The 13,452-nt window shown below is 45.5% G+C and overlaps 1 protein-coding gene across 3 annotated transcripts; it reads right to left on the reverse strand.

The window, feature by feature from the left end:
* Positions 1-1,692: 1,692 nt before the first annotated feature.
* On the reverse strand, positions 1,693-13,356 carry ppm1f (protein phosphatase, Mg2+/Mn2+ dependent, 1F). 3 transcript variants are annotated; one of them, XM_048996656.1, is made up of 8 exons: positions 13,170-13,356; positions 12,228-12,509; positions 9,876-9,988; positions 5,023-5,225; positions 4,467-4,655; positions 4,176-4,319; positions 3,734-3,827; positions 1,693-3,414 (listed from the first exon to the last, which is right to left on the reverse strand). In XM_048996656.1, exons 2-8 carry the CDS (start codon positions 12,398-12,400, stop codon positions 3,035-3,037), a joined length of 1,296 nt encoding a protein of 431 aa, XP_048852613.1. In that variant the 5' UTR covers positions 12,401-12,509; positions 13,170-13,356; the 3' UTR covers positions 1,693-3,034. The 3 variants fall into 3 exon arrangements, with proteins under 3 accessions (XP_048852613.1, XP_048852630.1, XP_048852622.1); XM_048996673.1 differs by lacking the exon at positions 13,170-13,356 and adding an exon at positions 10,177-10,473 and having other exon boundaries at positions 12,228-12,344; XM_048996665.1 differs by lacking the exon at positions 13,170-13,356 and having other exon boundaries at positions 10,177-12,370.
* Positions 13,357-13,452: the final 96 nt, after the last annotated feature.

Consider the following 13,452-nt stretch of genomic DNA (forward strand, 5'->3'; position numbering starts at 1 on the left):
GTGGTATTCCTATATCATTAAGTGTCCAAAAGGCTACCCTTAGCAGCATAGAACCTGGGATACAATGCTGTAAAGTAGAGATTGTGTGGTTCATGCTGTATAAAAATTTTGCTGACCCCCCTGGGGGGGGAGCAGTAGGATTTATAGGCAGTGTCACCCTTTACATTTATTTCAGACGCAAACAGAATGTGTAAACAATGCTTTAACATACATTACATAATTGAGGAATTGGAAATTAACCAACTCCACAAAACCCCCAGTATTCCACTGCCCAGTGTAATACTGGCCAGGAACCCATAAAGAATCTCATACAAATGTTAAAATCATACCAGGAAAGGACCAGGTGTGTGCAAGCATGTCTCTCAGCAACAGACAAGTGCATAGTGGGTATATCAGGCATTGTAAATCACAAGAAAATGTTTCCACATAGAGAAAAGCAATTGTGACTGTGATTAGGAAGCATTTAATGCAAGTTTCTAAAACGAAGCTGTCCTAAAAACTAAGGCAAAAGCAAAAATCAAATTGTACCCTCTGAAGTTAGTTTTACTTTTAGGTTTTATTATAAGTGTGTTAAGAATAAACAAACATTAGCAGGTAGACAGCAGAGTAGTTTAAAAAAAATGCTCTTAAAAGTAATACTGAATGTGCCACAAATACTGATCAACACAGTCAACAGTGAATAGCATACATACAGAGGGACTTGTATACCACACAATTACAGCACTTACAGCTAATAAACACTGTATAAGACATTTAATATTGAACCCCAACTCCAAAGAAAATAAAAAAAGTCAACCTGAAGTCTGATTCATTCAGCAGAGTTGAATAGATTTTTTATGTGACTGTGAAAATGTCCTTCATAGTTTCCTTACTCTTATGCTAAATGCCATTGTGACAATGACAAGTATTCATTGGATAAGGCACTTACAAAGTAATCTCTATAAGATGGCATCTACCATCATGAACTGTTTAAATGAAGTACAAGGGTCTAATACAAAATCAGCTGCAGATATACTGTATATTTGAATATAAAAATGTTCTCTCCCACTATTTAAAAAACAGTGTTTACAAAGTCATATGAACAATAAATGTAATTTACTGAACACAAAACACATGGACAAATAGCAGTTTAATACTGAATAATGGAAATTTTACAACCTTAAAATTGGCACCCAGCTGCATCCATGAGGACACAATTATGTCATAATTCAATGTTATTTCCAGACCATAGTATGTAGGCTTAAGAAGATACTGGCCCAAGTCAGAAAAGACTTTCATGCTGCAAGATGAACAAATCATCCTAAACGCCGAAGCTGCTTTCCAGAACATTCCTGAGACTGCTGTCTCCCCAGCATTCATTTCCAACTAGCACCACCTGTAATACTAAACCTTATTTTATCGTTTGACATGGAATATCTGACAATTTATGTCATCAATTAAACGGCTTGACAGAATAACGCTACTACTGACAGCTGTAACTATGCTTGAACACCCTGTTGTAACACACTGCCATGCTGCTCCTTCACATCTTCAGACGCTGTTTAAAAGCAAAACATACTGTTGTAACTGAAGTCAGACGCACAGCAAAACTGATTAGTAATTCAAAAACTTGGAGGCGTAGTGTGCTGAACTAAATGTTTGTCTTTGGTTTTGGTACATAATTGACTTCAGGTTTCATGATGCAGCATTTCCCACACACACACACACACACACACACACACACACACGAAGTGTTATCAGATATTGATAATGTCAAAGAGAAAGCGCCAGAGTTTGAGATAAACTGTTCTAACATTTCCCAGCAGTCATACCGCATTGTGGGGAAGTCATGTCAAATATAAGTTGTGTTTATTGTCAGATTAAATCATTTGCTGACGTGGATTTGCAGGCTTTTCAGTGTGCATTTATAGACCACAAAATATTTTGCCGCATATGCGCTAAGCAACCAACCCCCAAGATGCATTATACCCTTACTGGAGATTGGATTCATCTTTGAGTAATCTTAATTTCACTCTTAACTGGTGTCCCATCCATTAACAAGCCCTTCATTAACAGCACAATCTCTTATCCACTCTTATGATCAAATCTCTCCCGATAGCTGCTGCAACTGGCTGCCGTTTACAGTCAATCCAAAAGGCCCGCCCACTGGCCAGGGGAGATTTGGAGGAGACTGCCTGCCAGATAATCTGAGGCGGGTCATTTGACTCCAGCACTCACTGTTCTTCTCGGCTTTTATCCAATATTCTTTGGTCTTCTAATGATAGCCCAGTGACATCATATAACAGCCATTTGCCAGCAGGGATTAAATTATTAAAGATATTTGTAATACAGTAATACCCAAAGCCCCAGCTGAAGATGCCTGTGGGTCTCAGTTGTAGGCATATCCTCAGCAGTAAAGCAGTCTTTGGTGAGTTTAACCAACCGGCAATACTGGGGAGCACAACACTAACGGAGATGAAAACTTGGCCAAAATGTTTATTTTGTTTTGTAGCTGGTTTGTTGTGTCCTATATTGTGGGGGAGGGACCCTTTTCACAGCACAGAAGAATGCATCACTGATGTGTGCAGTGAAACACACACATTCATACTGCTGGAGATATACACACACAAACACATGTAAACAGGATATGATGCAATACGTATCAAGTATGAAGGCGACACTGAGCAGATTTCAGGAAGACACTGAGACACACACACAGGCATCCGAACATGAGGGTGAAATCAGGCCTTTGAGTGTAACAGTGACCCAAATAATGCACCATCTGACAAAAGGCAGGCAGCTAGAGCAGAACATGTTCGGCTGATTTTGGTAGAGCGCTATACATGTTCACAATGCAGTCAGAAAGCTGGCAGGCCGGATGATGGCATAAGCCAAGGCCGGCCACTGCTAAAGGTTTGAGTGGATCGCCGACCGCCTGCTGCTGAGGGTTCGAGTGGATCGCCAGCAGGCCGCTGCTGAGGGTTTGAATGGATCACTGGCTGGCACAGGTTGAAGTAGGACAGGACCCAGCAGCCTGACACACTGCAAAGCCGAGCTACCGGCTCAGGGTAGCACCGGGCCCCCCTGTGTCCTCCCGCTGAGTCGGGGTGCCATCTGGTGGAGGCCTGGCTGCCAGTCCGAGGGGATGTCCTGCCTCGTGGAGCAGCAGCGCCGGCTCGCGCAGAAACACCAGCAGCACGGTGATGTTGTCGCTGGAGCCCGCCGCCTTGGCCTGCGCCACCAGTTGTTGGGCGACGGCATCGACCTCACCTGCACCCTCCAACAGTGCATCGTGCACCAGCCCCGGCACATCAGCCGGCCGTACTGTGTCGAAGAAGCCGTCGCACGCCAGCAACACGTAGTCCTCCCGCCCATCCAACTGCAGCGAGGCGCAGTCCGCATCACCGGAAATGTAGGGCTTCTGATCAAAGTCACCTGGCACACAGAACACGTGTTCAAAGAGGAACTGCTATCCATTTGTTACAGCCCTTCGTCTGCTTAAGCCTGGACTGCATCAGCAAAAACAAATGTTTCTCTATCCGCTAAAGAAATTACAATTAAGAGAGATGAATTAGGATAAGCGACAGAAAACAGGAAGTGAGAAGGTGATAGGCTCGGATTGCCATGTCTTATAGTTGTCATGGAGCTGTGGAGAAAATGGTGTTTCGACGTTTTAAGAGCACATCACAGTCCTAAGCCTGGTGGTGTGCAGGGATGGACGGTATCCCATGGCAACATCACTGGAGTCACTCACCGATCGCTCTAGAAACGGCATAAGTGCCATTGACTCTCCAGCAACCCATGAAAGTGATGCATCCTCCCAGGTCTTCGATCCTTTGCTTCTCATCCTTGGGGAGGGGAGCAGTTAGCATTTAACAGCTGCATCCCGTACTCAGTTTGACAGATATCCACAGTGTTTATCCCACCTCCATTTACACAGCATTCAAACCCACAATTGCAGTGCAGATGATTCTGTGTAATCGATAGCCTAGAGAGGGCTCTATCTTACGAGTATACAGGGCTCTTGAAAAAAACTGCGGGTTAGACAAACCAACAGCAGGAAACTAAATCAAAAGATAAAAAGGTGCTGGAAGAGTCCTGTGGCCCGATAGAAGTTGAGGACATCAAAGAGGGGAGCAGAGAAACTCCACAAATGCGCCCATCCTCCTCTTGAATGCGGCCATTGAGGTGCTCACCTCGCGCTCCGGTTTGTGGGGGTCCATGAGCGTGACAGGGTCACCCTGCCGCACCAGCATAGCCTGGGAGTCGCCCAGCCAGGCCACGTGCAGCCAATCACCCGCCAGGAGCACTGCCACACCCGTGCTGCCGCTGCGCAGGCGCTGCAGAAATTGCACGCGCATGCGCACACACACACAACCACACATTAGAGATTACAACAAAAACGGGAGAAATCCAGATGCTTCACCAAAAGAAAAAAACTTTTACATTTAAAATAAAGGTGCAAATGTTAAAATTTGACCTCTGACCTCTCTAGTAGCCTTCTCCTTGAACATGTCATCTGTGCAGCTGAAGGAGTTCCTGAGGGCCTCGCTGGGGTTGCTTGCTAGCGCCTCATGCTGGCCCAGCAGCACATGCAGGTGGGTGGCGGCAAAGGTGGCGGCATCAACCCCACCGTGGCCATCAAAAACCGCATAGTACCCACGGTCCACCCCATCCTGCGGGACAGCGAGCACAGCCAGTGGGTGATAAGTGGAGGCATTGTATGTTACAGGGCGTATATATGACCTGCCAGTGCAGTTGTGCAGAAACACACCTGAACAAGGGTAACGCTGTTATCACCATTCATCATCTCTGGTCTTTTTAATTGACTGAAAGCCTCTTGGACTTAACCCCCTACCCTGGGTAATTAAAAGCTTTTCCAGGTGGAAGCCAGCTTCACGCAGCTGGCGCGTCGCTCTGCTAGTCAGAGGTAACAGAGACGCTGCTAATGTGCCTAATCATGGGCTGGCTGTTTACGGTGCCCTGGACCCCAACCAAGACATTCAGGAGCGTGAACGCCTGCAAGTTACGGAGACGCCTCACCTGGATTCCAAACATCTGATTGAATTCTGAAAGGGCAACATGCCGGTCCTCCATCTTTCGGCGCGTGTTACGGATGGCGTGTGTGGAGCAGAGGAGGAAGCGTGAGGGGCCCAAGGGCAGGGCGGGGGGAGTCTGATGCCAGGAGAAGACAACCTCCCGCAGCTTGCTGAAGAGAAGCCGCTGAACAGAGCTGGACTGGAGAACTGCGGGATGGAAAAGCGTCAGTACAGGGATGTGTGGGGGGGTGTGGTGATACGGGGACATGCAGTGGGGGGGATGGCGACTGATGGATAAAAATCAAACTAACATTATAATACTTAAGGAATCCTATTTAATGCAGAATTCTGATTGGCAAACCCATGTGATCCCAGCAGATACATTGAGAAATAAAATCCTTTCCACCGATTAGTACATCTTTACTTAGAAGCTTTTTAACTGTTTATTCTTACCAAAGCAAGTTTATACTCTTGCTATGTAGCAGTCTGAAGGTGTTCATATTTCCAAGAGACTTCAGTAAAATGGTAGTAGCAGAGTTTGGAGATATTAAGGTTAATTGGTCTTCTGTACTTCATTATGTAAAGATACTGTTTGCTTTTACCCATCAGTAATGTTAACTTTCATGAAATATGACTGACAGACTGAGAGACAGATGCTTTGTTTCACACTTAATAGTGTTAAGCAATGCTGCATTGCGATTCTTTTGATAATGCTTAGCGCAGATACCATTTCAACAGGGCATGGTAAATTACTGTCATATCACCCACCACTAACTGGAACATTATGTAGGTATATGGGAATCTGTGTATCAGGTACAGAATGACCAATAGCAGACGTATGACCTTCCACAACGTCAGTGGGAATGCTCAGACTAACCTCAGCCACTGCCAGAGCCCTGACCAGGGTGAGCAGCTGAAAGGCACATGGACATGGGTCTATGCTTTCATTACACATCATATAATAAGTCTAGTGTTCATGTAAACAGCCTGCTCTGTAAAGGAGTACATGGTGTGAAAAGGGTCGTGCAGACATTTTTCGGGGGCGGGGGGGGGGGGGGGGGGGGTCCCCTCGGTAAAATGAGCATAATCACGAGTGATCAAAAAGGTACAATGAGGACCTCAGGAGGGACCAACCTTCAGGTTCTCAGACATGCAGCTCACAACCCCCCCCCCGTTTATCATCCTTCTACTACATAATATCTATCCATCTAGTATCTAACACTGTTTCAATGTGTTGGGGGAAGAAAAAAGAAGAAAAAAAAAAAAAAAAAAAGGATTCACAAATGTCCACTAGAGGTCAGATATGTTTTGCTGCCTACTTTATGCCAACTAAAAAGACGACTAATTTTCCCTGTTTATGGGACTTTTGAGCAAGATATAATCACACCTCTGTTCCATGTCATACTAATATTTTTGTCTACCAGTTTTATTCTGACTGGTTAATTCTGGGCGGCATGGCTGCCATTCAGTATTCCAGCCAGCACCGGGTCACACCAGCGATGTGAGGCTGCCCTTTGTCCTCTTTTAGTGGAAGCAGGAGCGAGTGACCTCCTATGCATGGCTACCCTGCTAATGAGGCTTACAGCGCCCCACTTCAGCGCAAACCCGCAGGTTTCTAGGAAACCACAGGACGCCAGGGCGAGCATAGTGCAGTGCCACGCCATTAAATGAGCCTCATGAAGCGGCGCTCAGTTGCTCAGTAGCCAGAAGGGCTCATAACACCACGAATACGCAGGTTGACTTCAGAACATTCACTGACTGCACAGCCCTGTGTATATGAAGGACAGCCACTAACTCACACAGCTCCAGCCAACAGCTTCAGCCAGCTCATGTATCTCCGGCCAGCGGCTGGTCTGTGCCTCGGGGAGCACGTGCAGCTCCGGCCAGCGGCTGGTCTGTGCCTCGGGGAGCACGTGCAGCTCCGGCCAGCGGCTGGTCTGTGCCTCGGGGAGCACGTGCAGCTCCGGCCAGCCGCTGGTCTGTGCCTCGGGGAGCACGTGCAGCTCCGGCCAGCCGCTCAGTACCAGTACCAGCCGCAGTTGAGTACCAGTACCAAAAGTTCCAGTTCCAAAAGTGCCAAACCAGCCAGGGTACTTTTTGGTACTTTGGGGTGGGACTAGAAAAGTTCTCTTTGTTAAATGGTTATGAAAATAGCCTGCCTCTGAAATACAATACAAATGCAGCCTTGAAAAAAGTTATGATCTCAGAAAACAATGATAAGGCTAAAGAGCTAATTGTAATCTAGTCAGAAAAATAGATTTAATAAAAATATCAGAATGCCATGACAAGAAATATTTAGTAATATTTTGTTTAATATACTAGGACAGCATGCATATACTGTAGTGTGTTGTCTTGGCAATGTGATATTGTGGTATTTATAAAGTAATAAGGAGTTTCTCACAAATTTCTCACAAACCCATGGATAAAAGGATGAAAATGATTATCCAATTATCTTGGAGAACGCATACAGCACTTATGCAAAAGCAGTGGAGGTACACTTTAAATTCCATCCATCCATCCATCCATTTTCCAAACCGCTTATCCTATTGGGTCGCTGGTGGTCCGGAGCATATCCCGGAAGCAATAGGCATGAGGCAGGGAACAACCCATCGTAGGGCACACACACACCAGTCACTCACACATGCACTCCTATGGACAATTTAGCAACTCCAATTAGCCTCAGCATGTTTTTGGACTGTGGGGGGAAACCGGAGTACCACGACGACATGAGGAGGAGAACATGCAAACTCCACCCAGGCGGAGACTCGAACCCAGGTCCCAGAGGTGTCAGGCAACAGTGCTAACCATTGCACCACCATGCAAACTTAAACGTAAACTTTAAATTGATTTTTAAAAAATATATTAGATAATCTATAAAAGGAATAATTAAAATTGCAAAGCTATTTTTCTATTGGTTACGGCTGTGAGAAGTTGCGGTCTAGAGACAAGACCGGAGAACAGAGCGAAAATGGCTTCTAAAGTGCCCAGCGATGTCTGGCAACACTTTGAAAAACTTGGCGAAAAAACAGTCAAGTGTAAGATGTGCAGCGCCACACTTGTCTACAACTCCACAACGAGCTCGATGCTTTATCATCTTGCACATAAACACAAAAAAGCAGATGATACCGATGCCACTACCAGCAGTCAGACGAGCATAAGAGATTTCACCATCAGACAGAAATGCGACAAAGGCAGGGCAGAGAAGATGACGCAGTTAATAGCAGAAATGACAGCAGAAGACTTGATGCCTATTAGTTTTGTTGAAGGTGAAGGTTTTAAACGTTTAATTACGTTGAGCCCCACTATACTGTCCCATCGCGCAAAACGGTCACTGCAAGGATCGATGCTCTATACGAAAAATGCTTGTTCACTAAAACACAGTCTGCCGAAGCCAACGTGGGTGGCAATAACTACGGACTCGTGGACTTCGCTAACCACCGAATCGTATATAACGCTAACCTGTCATTACATAAATGAATGGAAAATTCACAGCGCAGTATTAGAGAGGCGAGGTTTCGAGGAAAGACACACAGCTGTGAACATTGGCAACTACATGAAAGATGTAACAGAAAAGTGGCTGTTAAGCTCTGAAAAAGTAATGGCATGTGTGCATGACAACGCTGCTAACATGGATCTGGCAAATCAAAGTCTTTGGGAATCAGTGCCATGTTTCGCACACACCCTGCAGCTTGCAATCAATGAGGGCTTCAATGTTGCGACTGTAAAAAATGTAATAGCTGCAAGTAGCCGCTTGGTATCACATTTTCACCACAGCCGTTGTTTTAAAGTGATGGGAGAAGCGCATCCACTATTTTATGATTGGCACGTAGTTCAAGCTCACATGCATTTTGTGCAGATAAATACAATTTGTAATATAACATTTACATATTTATATGTCTAGGCTATGTGATTAATTTTATATTTACAATGCATCATATAGAAAAGGCGCTTCAGCTTCACTTCATGCTGTTATTTCTTTTAAATGTTTACTGTATACTGTGACAGGGGGCGGCATGGTGGTGCAGTGGTTAGCACTGTCGCCTCACACCTCTGGGACCCGGGTTCGAGTCTCCGCCTGGGTCACATGTGTGTGGAGTTTGCATGTTCTCTCCATTTCGTCGTGGGGTTTCCTCCAGGTACTCCGGTTTCCCCCCACAGTCCAAAAACATGCTGAGGCTAATTGGAGTTGCTAAATTGCCCATAGGTGTGCATGTGTGAGTGAATGGTGTGTGTGTGAGTGTGCCCTGCAATGGGCTGGCCCCCCATCCTGGGTTGTTCCCTGCCTCGTGCCCATTGATTCCGGGATAGGCTCCGGACCCCCCGCGACCCAATAGGATAAGCGGTTTGGAAAATGGATGGATGGATGGATGTATACTGTGACGCAAACGCCCCGCCCCTTGCTTAAACTCCACCCCCGATTAATCGAGTACTCCTTTCTCAAACCTGTTTATTACTCGAAATGAAATATGATCAAAAATGCCCATCCTTAACAGGAAGTCGGTTAATTGACCAAAGAATGAGCTGCCAGATTTGTGAACCACAAACCACACTTTAGCCAGCCTGCTCTGTCTTGAAGCTTTGCTATACTCACTGCTGATGGCTAGTCACTCTCATTTGCTTTCCGATACCAAAACTAAGTGAAGTATGTTGAAATCTACAACAATTACAAATTGACTTATTAAAGAATAAATTGACTTTCATGCATAAATATGAAAGCTGGAAAACTGCCCAAACACCATAATTTCCACACACCTCCATAGTCACTCATCTGGCAGGTTAAGTGTGAGGGCAGCACCAAATTTCTGCATGGCCTCAATGTGTCTGCAGGGCAGCACACTGTGGGGGGAGGGCACTCACAGATAGGCTCCTGCCCGGGGTCCGTGGTGCAGTGACAGGTCGTCAGGTCGCTCTTCAGGAGCTCTGTCACGGCTGTGTGGCAAAGCAGGGCAGTCAGCAGAGGGGGGGCTTTCCTGTAGATGGGTGGGGGGGGGGACATGTGAGAAAGGCTGCAAGCTATCTGCAGGGAGACTTTCTCCTTTCTTGGCCTTGTGTTTCAGATGCACCATACACTGGTTAACACATTGGTATTGGCCAACTTTTATTTAAAAAAAAAATCAAGACATTGGCATTAAGTAATTAAACTGAATTTCCGGCCTACCACCTCGGATCACCCAGAAACAAGGAAGGGATTTCCCTCACAGAGGTGACAGTTACAGTTACACAGCGGAGGAAGCTCATCCTGTCATCATTAGGACCACAGAGTTTCGTCCTCAAGATCTGTACACTTGCAGAGCATTTTCACAGGGCTGCAGGGAGGCTGTAACGGTCCCCAACTTCCGAGGGTCTCATCCAGAATCAGTGACACAGCTGGGCCTCGGACAATGAGGTCATCGACGAGCTGACAAACGCTGCTGCTGAGATACGCATTCCTGTTTCTAGGAGGAATCAGGAGGCTCTCGAATAAACAGGACAGAAACAAAGGATGTCATTATGGCCCCTAGCTTACACTAATCCTATTAGTGCCAAGCTGAATATTACAGCCAACCATGCGCAAGTCCAATCTGTCTGCTTAGACTCTGTCCATCCAGGCTTACAGTAAATGCACATTCAAAAGGGGGAACACACAAGCAAGCAAGGCATTCTGCCATATATGTGGGACTCAAGTGAGGTTTTTCACTCATCTATGCCTTCCTTGCAGTACCATTCTGCCAAACTCTGCAACACACAGTTCTGAAAGGAGTATCTAAAAAAAACAAGAAAAGAACAGGGTCTCCAGGGAGACACCAATCAGCAGTCTGGAATGAGAAACAGATTCCTCAGTAAAATTCAACGCAACTATGGTTACTAGCAGTTGCAAAATAATCCATGAGACAGATCTACAACCACTAAGTAAAGGTTGTTCCCCCCTCCCCGCCCACCAAGAAGGAACGCCAGCGCTAAAGGAATCGCAGCTCACTAAACTGCAGACTGCTCATGCGCGTTTCCCCTGCTCACCGTGCTGCAATCTTCGCCGCATTTTGTAAGTGTGCTGCAAAGCAGACTGAAACAGGAAATGTGTTTTGAAAACCAGGAAGAGGGCTAAACAATGCTGGTTCTGCTCAGAGGAAGTCAGAGCTTATCCCCAAAACATTCTAAGAGGAAGACAAGTCAGAAAAAAACACAGGCATGGCCTACAGATTACTCATTAATCGCCTCCTACTCTTCAGCACATCAGCGTTCGTTAGGTGAGACCTGCTGTGTTTAATGCTGAAAACACACTGGCCAGGACACAGGGGACCAGGCAGGGCTGTAGATCTTAATGGATTTAGAATCCAACCATGTGTCAAATAATACACCCAACATTTAATTTAGGATATTCTATCCTGCTCACAAAACGCATAGCTATATATTACGGTTGGTTCATACTTCTACGTAAGCGTACTAGCGGATGTGTCCGCTTGAACGTCTATGAAGCCTGTGACATCATTGTGCACCTCTGTGGACAAATGCCTGCTGCACTCCAAATGTGTGTCTGGGCAGCAGTGTTGGAACAGCTCTGGACACACTGCGCACGATCGATTCACTACTGTGAAGCATTTGACGAGCGTTGAGATAGTTTGCCAACTGTGCAGAGTATTTACAAGGTAATAAAACTGTTACATACATGTAAATGCGTGCGAGCGCAGACTTGAACTGAAAATGCCAGCCAGCTGACCAAAGGTGTGCATGTGTATCAAGCAACTGCCTTGATGTAAAGTCTGTTGTTTACTGTATAATTACACCATCTTTCCCCATTGCGTTTTAAGACAAATGGGCTCAGGGGTGTTTTACTTGAACAAAAATGTTCTGAGGACAGAATGAAAAATGATTGGTTCAGAGAGATAACCAATCAGACCTTGGGCAGACGTCAGACCAGCCAATTAGATGTCTTGGTACCTCCTCCTCTAGTTGCTAGAACTCGCCTCCTCCACAATGGGATTAGTTCTCTTTTTAAACCAATCATTGTTTTTTTTGCAAATAAAACTCCCATGAGCAGCAAATGAACTGTTTCTTCACCAGACAATTCTCTAAAATAGACTTGCATCTTTTACAATGCTTAATCAGAGTAACATGATGTTCTTTACTCTATAGGTATGACTGCATTCCCCACCTGGAACTTGAACTGGCTCATCAAGCCTTTTGTATGCAAGCAGCTGCAGCACATTGATGCAGGCGCACCCGTCTACTGACCTGGCAGCAAGCAGCCGTTGTGCCCAGTCTAGGCTCTCGCCCCGCACCTCGTCGACACCAATCCTGCTACTCATGGGTGTGAGGGGCAGCGGGTCTTCTGGGCTCAGTGGTTCGGGAAACTCTTCCACAAACTCGCGCAGGAAGCGCTCTGTACTGGCCGCCTCTGTGCCCATGCCGCCTGCTCGTGTTATTGCCTCAGAACTTCTCTCCTGGTCCTTGTTTTACACAGAGGGATGTCCTCAACAGACAGACACAGTGAGAACAGCACCTGTCGAAAAGACACTGAAAAAAGTACAAGAATCAACTCAAAGTCCACATTCTTCTCTCAATGAAAGATGCACATTTTTTCTGCAGTTGGTCAGTGTTAACCAGGGTTAATTGCAAACTGGTACTAGAAAGAAAAACGTTTTGTGTGGTTCATGTTATTTTAACAACTTTTCTCTGTATCAGATCTTTGGTTAAAGAATTTGAAAAACCCTTGGACTGCCGAATGTTTACAAACTAGGCATCTGAAAGAACAGGATATGTATTTGACTTGATGTTAATGAGTATTTACGACTGATCGTACATGACAGGTGGCACAAAACGGAGAATGTGTACACCTTTTACTCACACGTGCTGTGACAGCAGCCCGTTAAAACAAAATAACGACAAGAGAAAACTTTATATTTGCCGATAATAAACATCTGCATGTGTGTATGCATGTATACAGCTCAGTGCTACAAAGTAACGTCGCGTTAGTGGATTACCTTGCTTAATGACATTGTTAAAATTCACACCAGCGAATCCAAAACCACAAATATAGTTTATTAAACAATTAAAAAACAACCATTACGTATCAAAACAATGGAAAATAAAACATTTCGAGTTAAGTCGCCAAGTATCTAATGCTGCTGCAGACCAGAATGTTTCTGAAATTGAATGCATGGTCAGATTTAGTACCTTAGGTGGCCTTTCCGTAGCTGCTTGTAAAATATCCACGAAGAGGATAAAAAAAAAAATGAGACAGGGAGGTTCCACTTCTTTTACCTCGAAACCGACACCCTTCTTAAGCTCCTTGTCGACACTCAGCCTACGGAAGTCCCTACGTGAGGAAATTATCACGCTCCATCCCGTTTAAAAGAACGCATGCGCGTTCCTTCAAATATGGCCGCCATCCCAGCGATTGACGGACACGGCGCCATCTGCCGGTTATAGCATGCAATTTTGTGTCGCTTTCGCAAAA

This window comes from Brienomyrus brachyistius, chromosome 2 (genome assembly GCF_023856365.1).
Source record: "Brienomyrus brachyistius isolate T26 chromosome 2, BBRACH_0.4, whole genome shotgun sequence".
Taxonomy (NCBI): Eukaryota; Metazoa; Chordata; class Actinopteri; order Osteoglossiformes; family Mormyridae; genus Brienomyrus; species Brienomyrus brachyistius.